This window comes from Capra hircus, chromosome 16 (assembly GCF_001704415.2).
Source record: "Capra hircus breed San Clemente chromosome 16, ASM170441v1, whole genome shotgun sequence".
In the NCBI taxonomy this organism is placed as follows: Eukaryota; Metazoa; Chordata; class Mammalia; order Artiodactyla; family Bovidae; genus Capra; species Capra hircus.
This window is the reverse complement of record NC_030823.1, coordinates 54,139,204-54,154,372: the sequence shown is the minus strand read 5'-3', so window position 1 is coordinate 54,154,372 and position 15,169 is coordinate 54,139,204. Positions and strand designations below refer to the sequence as shown.

The window sequence follows — 15,169 nt, the reverse complement described above, 5'->3', positions numbered from 1 at the left end:
AAAAATGTTTTCAAAAATCTTCCCATGAAGAAACTAGACAAACAAGTTAAATCCAAAGAACAAAAAGAGGAAATAAAAAAGAAAACAAAAGGAATCAACAGAAGAAAAAACAGAAAAACAATAGAGAAATGAATGTGCCCCAAATTTGGTTCTATGGGGAAGAATGAAAATCAATAAAATAATATACTTCAAGCTAGGCTGATTAAAAAAAACACAAGGGAGAATATATAAATTACCAGTATCAGAAATAAAAGCAGATCATAGAGATTCTAAAGACATTAAAAATAAACTGAAGATTCCTTGAAAGACAAAGATCACCAAAAAATGACTCAAGAGGAAATAAAAATAATAATAAACAGAGTAACATAGCATCTACTAAAGAAATTAAATTATACCACTGGTCAGAATCTGCCTGCAACTCAGGAGACCTGGGTTCAATACCTGGGTCAGGAAGATCCCCTGGAGAAGGGCATGACAACTCACTCCAATATTCTTGCCTGGAGAATTCCAGGGACAGAGGAGCCTGGTGGACTACACTCCATGGAGTCGCAAAGAGTCATACAATGACTGAGCAACTAACGCTTTCACTTTCTTTTCAAAGTTAAAAGGGCTTCCCAAGTAGTGCAGTGGTAAAGAATCTGCCTCCCAATGTAAGAGACATGGATTCGATCCCTGGGTTGAGAAGATCCCCTGGAGTAGGAAATGGCAACACATGCCAGTATTTTTGTCTGTGAAATGCCACAGACAGAGAAGCCTGGCGGGCTACAGTCCATGTGGTCAAAAAAATAAAGCACAACTGAGCGACTGAGTACAAAGTTAGAAACCATCTTCTTATTTTACATTAACTTAAATCAGTTTCACATTTAATGGAGCTAAGTACTACAAGTGAGTCTAATTTAATCTTTTTAATTCATATGAAATGACGTTAAATAGTTGTGGTTTTTTTTGCCTCAAATAGTATTTTTCTAATTACTAAGAAATCTTATGGTACTTATCACTCAGTCACTCAATATCATCAATTTTTAAAACTATAAAAATAACACTTAATAATAAAAATCCACTCATATATTCTTTACATTTATGTAAATATAAATTCCAGTACTTTTGCAAGATAAACAACAGTATTGGAATTTATATATTTACATAATTAGATGTATGTGCATAGCATATGAAGCCTAACTGAGCGATGATAAGTTTTTGTAATATGAAAATGGTTAAGTGGTTTCTGTATTTGTTCACTGCACTGATGCTTGCTTTTACTTTACTTTTTGCATATTACAGTACATGAAGCAACAAGCATTTTTAAATTTTGGAGAGAGGGAGCACTAAACTGGATATGAGAAATTCCTATTACTCAAACAGAACATTTCATTCTGATTTCATACAATTGATGCTGTTAGAATTCAAATTATTTTCCACAGTAACGTTCTTCCTTCATTTACAAAAACGGTGTTTTACATACTAACACTGCTTAAGAACTTAAGAATTTCACAGAAACCCTAATTTTGTTCATCTAATATTAAAATAATTGTATGCTGCTGCTGCTGCTAAGTCGCTTCAGTCATGTCCGACCCTGTGCAACCCCATAGACGGCCCACCAGGGTCCCCTGTCCCTGGGATTCTCCAGGCAAGAACACTGGAGTGGGTTGCCATTTCCTTCTCCAAAAATAATTGTGTAACCTTACTGATAAGTCAAACAACACAATCATATAATATTATATAGGTAAAAAGAACTATAACAATCAGTTATTACTTGGAAACTTTTTCACTACTATTTTCTAAAGATATATTTCTGTGCTCTTTATTTTTGGTTTTATATGCCTTTGACTGTGTGGATCACAATAAACTGTGGAAAATTCTGAAAGAGATGGGAATACCAGACCACCTGACCTGCCTCTTGAGAAACCTGTATGCAGGTCAGGAAGCAACAGTTAGAACTGGACATGGAACAACAGACTGGTTCCAAATAGGAAAAGGAGTACATCAAGGCTGTATACTGTCACCCTGCTTATTTAACTTCTATGCAGAGTACATCATGAGAAACACTGGACTGGAAGAAGCACAGGCTAGAATCAAGACTGCCGGAAGAAATATCTATAACTTCAGATATGTAGATGACACCACCCTTATGGCAGAAAGTGAAGAAGAACTAAAGAGCCTGTTGAGGAAAGTGAAAGAGGAGAGTGAAAAAGTTGGCTTAAAGCTCAACATTCAGAAAACTAACATCATGGCATCCGGTCCCATCACTTCATGGCAAATAGATGGGGAAACAGTGGAAACAGTGGCTGACTTTATTTTTCTGGGCTCCAAAAACACTGCAGATGGTGACTGCAGCCATGAAATGAAAAGATGGTTACTCCTTGGAAGGAAAGTTATGACCAACCTAGACAGCATATTCAAAAGCAGAGACATTACTTTGTCAACAAAGGTCCGTCTAGTCAAGGCTATGGTTTTTCCAGTGGTCATGTAGGGATGCGAGAGTTGGACTATAACGAAAGCTGAGCACCGAAGTATTGATGCTTTTGAACTGTGGTACTGGAGAAGACTCTTGAGAGTCCCTTGGACTGCAAGGAGATCCAACCAGTCCATCCTAAAGGAGATCAGTCCTGGGTGTTCATTGGAAGGACTGATGTTGAAGCTGAAACTCCAATACTTTGGCCACCTGATGTGAAGAGCTGACTCATTGGAAAAGACTCTGATGCTGGGAAAGATTGAGGGCAGGAGGAGAAGGGAACAACAGAGGATGAGATGGTTGCATGGCATCACCAACTCAATGGACATGGGTTGGGTGAACTCCAGAAGTTGGTGATAGACAAGGAGGCCTGGCGTGCTGCGGTTCATGGGGTCACAAAGAGCTGGACATGACCGAGCGACTGAACTGAACTGAATCATACATATATAAAAGAAAAGTTTTTGATTTAGATTTAATATTTCTATTAAGTATGGGCTTCCCTGGTGGCTCAGAGGTTAAAGTGTCTGCCTGCAATGCAGGAGACCTAGGTTCGATTCCTGGGTTGGGAAGGTCCCCTGGAGAAGGAAATGGCAAGAGTTGGACACAATTGAGCGACTGAACTGAACTGAATCATACATATATAAAAGAAAAGTTTTTTATTTAGATTTAATATTTCTATTAAGTATGTTGATACTTTACAGGTACTATTACAGGTTTCTAAAATAAATTTCTATATAATTTTACTAGCTGTTTTCTTCAACTGACTTTAATCTTACATATTCACTGGAAGGACTGATTTTGAAGCTGAAGCTCCAATGCTTTGGCCACCCGATGCAAAGAACTGACTCACTGGAAAAGACCCTGATGCTAGGATTGAAGGCAGCAGGAGAAGGGGACAACAGAGTATGAGATGATTGGATGGCAGCACCGACTGGATGGACATGAATTTGAGAAAGCTCCAGGAGTTGGTGATGGACAGGAAGGCCTGGCGTACTGCAATACACGGGGTCACAAAGAGTTGAACATGACAGAGCGACTACACAGAATCTTACATATGCATTTTACAAATACTCTATTGTTAACTCTAAAGATCATTTGATTATCTGAAGAATTTTATTGCTTTTTATTGCTATTTAAGGACTTACACTTGCATTAAAGAAAAAATAGTAGAAAACAATATATGAAAAGAACAAAAAGATCCTACCTGTTTTAACCTCATGAAGAAAGTCTCCGTGAAAGTTTTTCTGCTGAAATACCAAAATCGTTCATTTGCAGGGTACACACGTACTACTGTCTCCAGGAGAAAGCGGACTGGCTCCACCACCTCTGTGACTACCATATCCACTGCCACGGTCATGTATACTCGTTTATCTGCAGTAGAAATGTTCTGCGTTTTATGCTAATTTTATTACTACTTGATTGAGAAAACAAAGTTAAAGAACTTAGGTTCTTTATACTCATGTTACCCTCTATGTTTAAGTGTTTTACTGACACACAGATTGACAAAATAATTAAGTTTCCCAAGTACATTTCTCAATTCTCCTAATCCCATCTTAATGAAAAGACTAAATCTTCTCTGACAATTTTAATTTTTCCTTCCCAAAATCAGGCCCTTAATATAAAAAACAAAAATTTCAAATGTCCTTTACACTATCTATCAGGTTGCCCCCCCAAAACAAACAAACAAACAAAAAACACTAGAAATAGAAAATCACAAAAATTTTCCCTTTCATTCAATAAAAAAAAAGATACTAGAAATTATTAGGTTTGTTTGATGAGTTGCATGGGAAGGAATTTCAAATCAGAAGAGACTCTCAACCTTCACTTCATTCAATTTGCTTGCAAAATTTTTATTAAAATGATTCTCTCAATGTTGTATGCTTTAAAGGAAGTCTCTGGGGATTTGTTAGTACCCACAATGTCCATAATATATATTAACCCTCAGGAAAATCACTCACCAAAGCTCTAATGAAATAGCTCTGTGTAATTTATATATATATATATATATATACACACACACATACACTCTCTGCATACATAATGTATAAAATATTCTCTGCATACATAATGTATAAAATATACATACTATAAATATACTACAAATATATGTATGCTATTTATAGTATATATATACTACAAATACATGTAATTTTCAAATATATACTCTATATATAGTGAAAGTCTCTCAGTCGTGTCTGACTCTTTGCAACCCCATGGACTATACAGTCCATGGAATTCTCCAGGCCAGAATACTGGAGTGGGTAGCCTTCCACTTCTCCAAGGGATCTTCCCAACACAGGGATCAAACCCAGGTCTCTGACATTGCAGGCTGATTCTTTACCAGCTGAGCCACAAGGAAAGCCTATACTCTATATATAGCACACAAAATACTCTATATATACTATTTATATATATATATATATATATACACTGTACAATACACAATATATATATATACTATACTATATATATATATATATATATATATATATATATATATATATACACACATACTATAAATATACTCCAGCATTCTTGCCTGGGAAATCCCATGGACAGAGGAGCCTGGCAGGCTACAGTTCACAGGGTCGCAAAGAGTTGGACACAACTTTGCGCCTAAGCAGGCACCCCACTCCAGTACTCTTGCCTGGAAAATCCCATAGATGGAGGAGCCTGGTAGGCTGCAGTCCATGGGGTCGCGAAGAGTCAGGCACGACTGAGCAACTTCACTTTCGCTTTTCACTTTCATGCATTGGAGAAGGAAATGGCAACCCACTCCAGTGTTCCTGCCTGGAGAATCCCAGGGACAGTGGGCTCCTGTCTATGGGGTCGCACAGAGTCGGACACGACTGAAGTGACTTAGCAGTAGCAGCACATACTATAAATGTATATATATCAGAGCCTTGGCAAGTGCTTTTTTAGACAACAGTATACTATTGTAAGTAAACATTTCAGCTACCACTTAAAACGCTTACTTGCTATAGCCTCCTTTAAATTTTAATCTAGAATCTTCTAGGCCAGTGTCTATTGGTTTTCTTTAGTTTCACTATGATAGGCTGATGGACAACTGGGAGTTGGTGATAGACAAGGAAGCCTGATGTGCTGCAGTCCATGGGTCGCAAAGGATTGGACACAGCTGAGCAACTGAACTGAACTGATGATAGGCTGATATGGACTTAATTTACCCTTTCGAAATTCACTGGGCGTTTTGAACCTGTGGTTTCATTATTCCACATAACTGCATTGTTTACTTTTAAATTACTTTTAAAATTTAAAAATTTATTTCATCTGCAATTTTCAGTTCTCAGTTAAAAGGAAAGTTCAAATAATCAAGTCTACCATTAGAAGAAACCTTCAATAATTTCTTTTTAACCACTATACAACATTTAAAATCACCCACTATACTTCTATTAATATAATTAAACTCAACAAAAGATGTATTACATTTGTACTAAATGCAAGCATTCTATATGCCAAGTCAAGAGAAACTTGGATTCTCTCAACATTGTATCAGGATGTTATTTTGATACAGAATTATATAGTTTAACTGAACAAATGAATTTTTAAAGACATTATTTTTAATTGACAACCAAATAGGTGTTAAAATACAAAATGAACCTGAACTATGTTACATTAAAAACAGATAAAAACTGCTTTTATAAGTTATTGTCTGAAATTTCTGTACTTTATTCTTCAAAATTATCAGCTAGCTTATTTTTTCCATTTTCATGTTGATTTTCTGAATGAATAAAAGGAAGAAGTTTATAGACTGGTATTCACAAGTCTGTATCCAGAAATAACAAACTGTGGGTGTAAAGATTATTTATTCCTAATATATGAAAACCTAAACTTTACATAGTCATCATTATTTTTCTCTTTTTAGCCCTCATCTTGAAATAGCTTGATGTGTGATCAAATGCTTTATGGAAGTGGTAAATACTCCTGGTAAATTCAAGAATAATTATCATTTACTGTTCTTCATTAATATCTTTCCATATCCATATTCACTAATGCTCCTGTCTTTAACTAAAAGTCTATTGTGGATATAAAGTAAATAATATAAAACTAAAGATCAAGCAAACTGATCCATATTTTCTCAATATAAATTACTGTGTTGAATCACAGTAAAGCATTTAGTAGAAGATTATAACTCATGAAGGGCTTCCCTGGTAGCTCAGTTGGTAAAGAATCCACCTACAATGCAGGAGACCCTGGTTCGACTCCTGGATTGGGAAGATCCTCTGGAGAAAGCTACCCACTCTAGTATTCTTGGACTTCCCTGGTGGCTCAGCTGGTAAAGAATCTGCCTGCAATGCAGGAGACCTGGGTTCAATCCCTGGGCTGGGAAGATCCCCTGGAGAAGGGAATAGCTACCCACTCCAGTATTCTGGCCTGGAGAATTCCATGGACAGTGTAGTCAATGGGGTCTCAAAGAGCCGGACACAGTTGAACAACTTTCACTATAACTCCATGAGATAAAACTAAATTTTAGTTTAAAGGAAGACAGTAGAGAAGAAAACAGCAAAAAACCACATGGGCAATGAACAGATATCTAGATAAAGTAGGAATAAAAAGAAAAACAATGAGAAAAATGAAAAATGAGCCTATCTATCATTTATAAATTCTGTTTAACAGCAGACATACTAAACAAAATGAAAAAATAAAAAGCTTGAAAAAAAATATTTGCCACAAATGAAATATTTTTTTTAACACAAATGAAATCTTAAATATACATTACTAAATTCCCAAAGGTCAAAAGACTGGAATAAACAATTAGTAAATTTAAATATATATATATATATATATAGACAAATATAAGTAATCTGTAATATGAAGAAAAAAAGTTAAAATAGATATCAAAGATATGCAAAAATTCTAGAGTTTTCTTTCATCATTTCTTTCATATTCTGTCTTTTCCCCTACAAATAAAACAACCCTATTATGACACATGAAACACTAAGCCCAAATACTTTCCTAAATAATGTAATAAAATTAAGCCACATATCCTTACAGGGCTTTCTTCTGAATAGTGGAAGTTATCCTCATTGATACATAAAGTATAAAAAGAAAAATAACTCCATTTAAAATAAGTACCAGAATATTTTTTAAACATGGCAAAACAATATTGTCCACAGTGCAAATTTTATAATAAATATTGAGTAATCTTTTAGGAAAAGTCACCTTTTGGGGTTTCTTCATTAAGTGCCAGAAATATTGGTGCATTGGGGTTCCACATGCCAGTGATAACATAAGCTCTCCCATCACAGCTCTTTCCCATGGATTCCTATGACATTTCAAACAGAAATCACTGAGAATATTTACACCCCAAAAATCATCATTTTAACTTATATCTTACTTAGAGCAATCCAATTAATTAAATTTGAATTTACACTCAGGGCATTTATTTTCTTGGTAAATTTTTTTCACTCTACAGAAGCATTTCTTTAAATATTAAATTCTCCTGCAGCTTCCTCCAGCATTTCTATTTAGAGACACATACTCTAGGATAAAAGGTATGCACTTAGATGCTGACTCACAAAAACATAGTATTGGTATGAAGTTATATTTAACTTTATCTTAGGCTGGTTGTCAAAATATCGCATACACAGACATACAAGGATATATGAAGTGAGAATTAAGCTAATCACAGGAAAATATTAAAATTTTTCTTCTAATGTTCTAATTTTTAATATATTCTTAAAATAACCAAGTTCCTTTGTCACAATTAACACTTTTAAAGTTAATACTTTTCTACTGTCTATATGCCAGATATATGGACACTTTCTTACAATCATAAATCAATATTAGGAGACTAATACTGGTTTGTATCTATACCCAAGATTGTTAACTATCTTCCTCTACCCTTATATTTATTCTCCTTCTTCCAATCTCTCCTTCTCTTCTCTTCTCCCTCTTCACTTCCTCCACCCCTTAAGACTTTTACCAAGCCAGCTCTTGATTCTCACGAAAGCAGAAACTTCTATAGTGAAAGCAAGGCCACATTCAGTTGTGTATATGTATGTGTATGTGGTGTGGGGGAGCTTAGAGGTTGTCCATGGGAGAAAAGCACACAGTATACAAACATAAGCATTTGCAAAAGAATATTATTATCTACAATACTTTCAATTTTCTGTACCAATTTCCTCATATTATGAATGGAGAGAGCTAAAAAGGTCAGGCTAAAAGACAAAAAAGTTTTTTTCAGTATTTCCCACACACAGATGCTTCTCTGAATCCTTATGAAACTATTTCAGTCAGTTGGTAATTACTATGTACATTTTTCTACTGTACTGGTGATAGTTCACTGATCAGAGTGTAAAGCAAAGGAGAAAAACGCTCAAGACCATGTAAAGGAAATCCACTCAGTACCTCCAACGCACTTATACATTCATATTCATTCTCTTTCCGTCTCCCTCCCTCCCTTCCATGTGCCTATCCTCTCTCTCTATGTTTAATTAGACTCCCATTCAGAGTAAATGACCCCAAAATATCTAGTTCATTTCTGGACAAGAGCTTATGCTATGCTTGAGTTCAAAAAATGAGCTAGGCCAATCAAATTCTTTCTTTCAATTAACAAATACCAAGGAAAGTGGGCAGTCAGCTGTAGGGCTGAAAGGTTTTGATACGAAAATGACAGATCACATGCAAAATGAAGTTATAACTGAATTTAGGGTAGGGGAAAATAAATAAAGAACAGCAGAGTATTAGTAAAGTGCTAAAGTGTTAAGCAAGAAACGGAGAAAACAAACACACAAAAAAAATCCTTAAAAATAATGAATCATATAGTCAAAAAACAAAGGCACATACAAAGGAGGTGAGTTGAAGGGGCAAAGAGAGTGGGGAACCTAGAGAGAAGGGCAGAGAAGAGACAGAGAGGAAGAGAAAGGGCAAGGAGGGAAAAGGGGAGGAGAGGGGAAAAAAGGAGAGGCGGGCAATGGAGGGAGGAAGGGAGAGGGAGAGAGAAGAAGGTGCAGAAAGAGAAAAGGGAGCAGAGCATCAGAGGCGGTGAGAACAAGGGCAGCTCCTAAGAAAGAGGCTCACTGAAAGAGCAAGCCCATGCGGGGAGGGTAGGCAGACAGGAAGAGACCAGAGACCACTGTTCAGGGTCAGGTCTAATTTCATCAAGGTCAATAACCTCTTTTGTTCTTCAGGTGATCTAAGTGAATCTTTGTTCGCTGTAAGCAAAACAGCCTAACCAAATCAAACATATTTTTATTTCTTTTGAGTCTTCACAACCACAAAAATATTGTCTCATACATTAAAAGCCTTCAATAAAATTTTCTCCTCGAGTCATTTCTGTTATTGCACTAGATATTTCTATTACATAGCCTGGCTTGCTCCCATGCCCTTATGAAGAGACTTTCACAATCTCTGCTCTGGAGTTCTTTCTTGGCTCCTCTGCAGGCCTTCCCTCCCATAAGAAGGCTGACAAGATTAGGGACATCAGGGAAAGACATCTGGACAACAAATACCTCTGCCCCGAAGAGGCCAGGCTGGAACCACCAGATGCCCTCCTCTTAAGAAAATAAACCAGGAAATATAAACAGAATACACCACTTCACAATGGAACATACGCTGAAAAATCACATACAAAGCTGTGAATGAACTACTGTCAAGTTATGAGCAAGCTGAAGCTATGAGGTCAAGTAGGGACAGCAGGGTAAAGCACACAGATATTATCAGGAGAAGGAGATAACACACAAAGAAAGAAAGAAACCTAAGTTCTCACTAATCCATTCATTCCTTAAGCAAATATGAGCCTACTATGAGTTTCGCTCTATGCCCGTGAGTATCCGGCAAAGAAAACAAGAGAATGGTCCTGACTTTACGGAGTTGACAGGCTAATGATTTCCAAACAGCAGTTTGTGACCCATTTGTGGATCATAAAATCAAGTTAGTGGATTATGATCACACTTTTTAATCAAGTAGAAGAAAAAAAACAGATTTCATCAAACATGAATTATTTCATAAATTTCACTATTTCTTAAATTTCATAATTTAAGAATTATTTCATAAAAATTTTACTTCAGCTTTTTTAACATTTATAAGTGTATTAGATTACAATGTAAATTTTATTTCTGTGAGTCCAACTACTGGCCTAGTGTCTCAATAGTTAATTATGAAGATCCAGAAACTTTCTGGACTTCCCTGGTGGCTCAGACAGTAAAAGCATCTGCCTACAACACGGGAGACGCGGGTTCAATCCCTGGGTCTCGACAATCCCCTGAAGAAGGAAATGGCAACCCACTCCAGTACTCTTGCCTGGAAAATCCCATGAACTGAGGAGCCTGGTAGGCTACAGTCCATGAGGTCACAGAGTCAGACTCAACTGAGCAACTTCACTTTCTTTCACTTCTTTCACAAACTTTCTGAGGCATCTCTAGGATTATAAATTGTGTTCCAGTTCCATAAAATCTGACTCTACTCAGTTTTCACCTCTTTTTGGTACTTTCCTGTTCAGCTTTTCCTAGGTATCAATGGTTGTAGATCAAAAATTCTCATTTCCTTATTCCTACACTACAAGTATCTTCAAAACTATTATCACTACTGGGAGAAAATTCAGAGTCCATTACCTGCACCTCCCCAAAAGAACTTAATTAATTTTATTTATATGTGATTTTGTTTATATACTATGCATAATATATATAAGTAATCTGGCTGACTAAAAATATATTTTGTTTATAAATATAGCTTTCTTTTTCATGTACATTTTATATTAAACAAAATTTATAAATGTATAGAAAAGTCTCAGCTCATCGTTCTCATTTAGCATTCAGGGAACAAAGTAGGCACTGCTCAAAAATTATTCAAGTCAAATAGAAAAACCTCATAAATTCTGAAGTTCAATTGTACCCTTTTTCAAAGTTTGTCAGAATAAAGTGCAAGGGGAAATCTGTTTTCAAAGAGTTCACGTATTTGGATATGTCATAGAAGTATTAATATCTTGCTCTAGAGGGCAGAACTAAGACACATTAGGCAAAGTTACAAGGAATATGATTTCAGGTGATTACAAAGGTGTAACCTGTAATAACCACAGCTGTCCCACAGTCTTCATTAAAAGGTAATGAGTTCACTTTTATTAGATGTAGTCTGGTTAAAGCTCAGTAACTGTGTATTAAGATACCATGAAGATTAACAGCATTGGGTAACAACAAATCACAACTGCTGATAATTGTACATACAAGCCCTCCAACTTGATCAACTATTTGTTGCACTGATAAGCCCACTGCTCCCTCTAGGAGCTTCAGTGCTGACAAGCCTTTGATTTCAGTATGGACTCTCAAAGGTGGAGGGATGCACTACAAGTGAGGGGAGATCAGAAGCTCACGCCAGGTCTCTACATCTCTGCCAGCAATTCATCTTAATCTTTTAAACTCTGCAAGATCATTATTAATTAGGATCTAGGAGCTGATAAGTATTTAATGTCCTTGAAACTACCTCCTCACAGAATTTTCAGGGCTCCAAAATGTTATGTCTTGCCTTAAGCAAAACCACCTGCATTACTGATATGCTATAAAAATGGATGGAAGAGAGATGAACCAATAGCTAATTTGTTTTCACATTTAATGTAACTGGTTGTCCTTACCTTACCTATGTAAGCAATGCTTCCTCGCTATTTCTGTGGCTCACTGCACCAACTCTATGAGAGCATTTAACCCAATGATATCATTACAGATTTAAAGATCTGTTTCCATTACAAGATTATGAACCCAAAGATGTTAGAACTTTATTACCATATCTGTAATGCCAGCACGCCACACAATACTTGGCATACAATTAGGTGCTCAAAAATGCTGAATAAACCATCCTGCTACCACTAAAAAATCAATTATCATAAAATAAAGAAAAAGTTCATATAATTTGTGATATTTAAGTGACATTTGCAAAATACAGCTGAAAGGAGAACATGTAGTGCTACCTAAAAAAAAAAAATCTCATTTAAGTAAAGAACTGTATACTTATACTGAAATAACTATTTCTTATAACAGTTCTAAACCATGAACTGAATGTTTTCATTAACTACATTATTATCAGGTATTTGTTTAAAAGTTAAGATGGCTTGCCATTTTTACATCAAAAACCAACTCTTGAATATATATTAACCTTCAAGGGCATTCCTTAAATGAATACCACTCCCACATTAAATATACTTTGCTAATGAAAGGTAATCAAGAAGGAAAAATTCAGAAAGGGAAATGCTTTAAAGAAAACAAATGCATCCATCACAATACTCAAATTAATATCAATAACACTGCATTAAAATAAATGAAAGGAACCATATCTACTTTGGATATGCCTGTTAGAATCATGTACTTGTTGTTTTTGGCTCAAAGAAAGGATATTTTCCTAAGAAGTCAAACAGATGAGTAGATGAACTTTTTCATAACACTATCCTTTTATCTGCTTCAACTTGCATATGATTCTTTCTACAAAAATTTTTAACTCCTAAGTTTCTCCCTCATTTTAAGTATGGGGTTCCAAATTAATTGACTACTATCACACGGCTGAAAGTTTGAAGTAATTTTGACAAAATGACAAGATTTCAAAATAGAATATACTTTAAAAATATAAAATAACTATCATCTATACTTGGTTAAGGTGCTAAAGATTTTCATTACCATATCCAGTAAATGCATGTCACTGTTCTTCACGTTTCGACCTGGGCTTAATAACATTCCAAAACATCTGAAAATATTGGGGGGAAAAAAAGAAGAAATGAGGTATCAAGAATATATAGAAGCCCAGTGAGCAAAAGCCTTTTAATAGTAACTATATAATCTGTCTAGCTCTATACTTACAAATAACATTTTTTAGAGAAACATCACAGATAAGAATCCATCAAGATACATAATAAAATCACACATAAATTAATTATTTAAATTCCCAGATCTCTATTTCTGCTTCTGAAAGATTACCAATGAACAGAAACTGTGATAAAAATAGCCACAAATTGTTAACTGAAACAAAATACAGTACTGAGACATGAACTAATTTCTAGGTAAAAATTAGAGATTGTTTGCCTTACAGTTATTCCAAACATATTGGTCAAGATCAACTAACCTAATTAAATTAAAAGTAAGAAAACTTTAAAAAATTAGAATAAAACACTGTACTCTCTCTTTGCATCAAGCCATGTTAATACAATCAATCACCTGGCCCTCCACAGTCATGTTCACTGAGTAGACTATCAATACTATAGCTTCAGTTTGGAAAAAAAAAAACAGTTATATGAAACTCATTACTAAAAAATGCTATTATGCTAGTGAAAATACTATCCAGAATATAATATTATTAAATACTTATTCTGTGCCTCCTGATGCAAAGGAAGTTTTAGGAATCCAATTAACACTATCACTTTATTTGTAAAGGGTTTTCATCAACTATAAAATTCAGTCAAACCTAACATTTCTTTATATTTGTTATGGTATTATGATTTTTTCTTTATTGTTAGAAAATGTAAACTCCAGAGAAGTTAATTTACTTAAACTCATGGCTATTACATACCTCTTATACTCAAGAGGCAATGTGATCTATCTACAGTGCGCCTCTCTCTGCCAACTAGAATAGAGTAGTTTCTATTACAGCTTTCCAAATGTTAAAAATATGCTACAGAGCATTTTATAAAAGGAGTAAAGAATATAAACAAACTAAATGTAAGATTTTTTAAATTTCAAAATAGTGGCAGCTGAGCAGTCAATACTAAATCTGATCTTGTTTACCAAAGGTTTACTTTTCCAATGGCAGGGTTTTTCCTTCCATAAACAAGACAGAGAGTGGTCCTATGCAAATATGAGCTTAATAAGTGGTAAAACAATAGTTACTTCCTGTAATATCTGAGGATATCTTCCAGAAGTCATGTAAAAATGATGAAGTATATAATAAAGATACAACAAAGTCAGTAAGCTTTGAGGAAAACCTTCCAAACACACTATTGTAGCAGTGAGCAAAATATAATCAACTGAAATAGAGATAATTATAACCTAATACTCTTAATTTTAATATGCTTCCTATACATTGCTATGAACTTTGAACTCACATAACACTGTCTATACAAATTAAATATTAATTAATCAGCTACTTCATTGTACTATTTCTAATTGTGCCTTAAATTCTTTATAACTACGGAAAACAGAGTGGAGATTCCTTTAAAAACTGAGAATAGAACTGCCACACAACCCAGCAATCCCACTGCTGGGCATACACCCTGGGAAAACCAGAACTGAAGGTGTACCCCAATGTTCACTGCAGCACTGTTCACAACAGCTAGGACATGGAAGTAACATAGATGTCCATCAGCAGATGAGTGGATAAAGAAGTTGTGGTACAAATGCACAATGGAATACTCCTCAGCTATAAAAAAGAATGCATTTGAGTCAGTTCTAATGAGGTGGATGAAACTGGTGCCTACTATACAGAGTGAAGTGAGTCAGAAAGAGAAAGACAAATACTGTATATTAATGCATGTATATGGAATGGTTTTTTTCCAGTAGCCTTTGGAAAGACTGGGAAAGATTGAGGGCAGGAGGAGAAGGGGACGACAGAGGATGAGATGGTTGGATGGCATCACTGACTCGATGGACATGAAGTTTGAGCAAGCTCCAGGAGTTGATGATACACAGAGAAGCCTGGTGTGCTGCATTCCTTGGGGTCACAAAGAGTCAGACATGTCTGAGCAACTGAACTGAACTGACGGAATTTAGAAAGACGGTAACGACA

At 35.4% G+C, this 15,169-nt stretch overlaps 1 protein-coding gene and 1 non-coding gene across 3 annotated transcripts in view; one reads left to right on the top strand and one right to left on the bottom strand.

The window, feature by feature from the left end:
- RABGAP1L (RAB GTPase activating protein 1 like) overlaps positions 1-15,169 on the bottom strand; it is a 719,827-nt gene that overhangs the window by 572,878 nt on the left and 131,780 nt on the right. For both annotated transcript variants that reach the window (XM_018060617.1, XM_018060618.1), the window contains exons 8-10: positions 13,072-13,138; positions 7,634-7,736; positions 3,657-3,823 (exon numbers count right to left, since the gene is read on the bottom strand). In XM_018060617.1, coding sequence (XP_017916106.1) covers positions 3,657-3,823; positions 7,634-7,736; positions 13,072-13,138 — 337 coding nt within the window. The remainder of the gene's footprint in view (positions 1-3,656; positions 3,824-7,633; positions 7,737-13,071; positions 13,139-15,169) is intronic.
- TRNAC-GCA lies at positions 2,950-3,021 on the top strand. The gene has a single exon. It is a non-coding gene; the product is annotated as a tRNA-Cys (tRNA).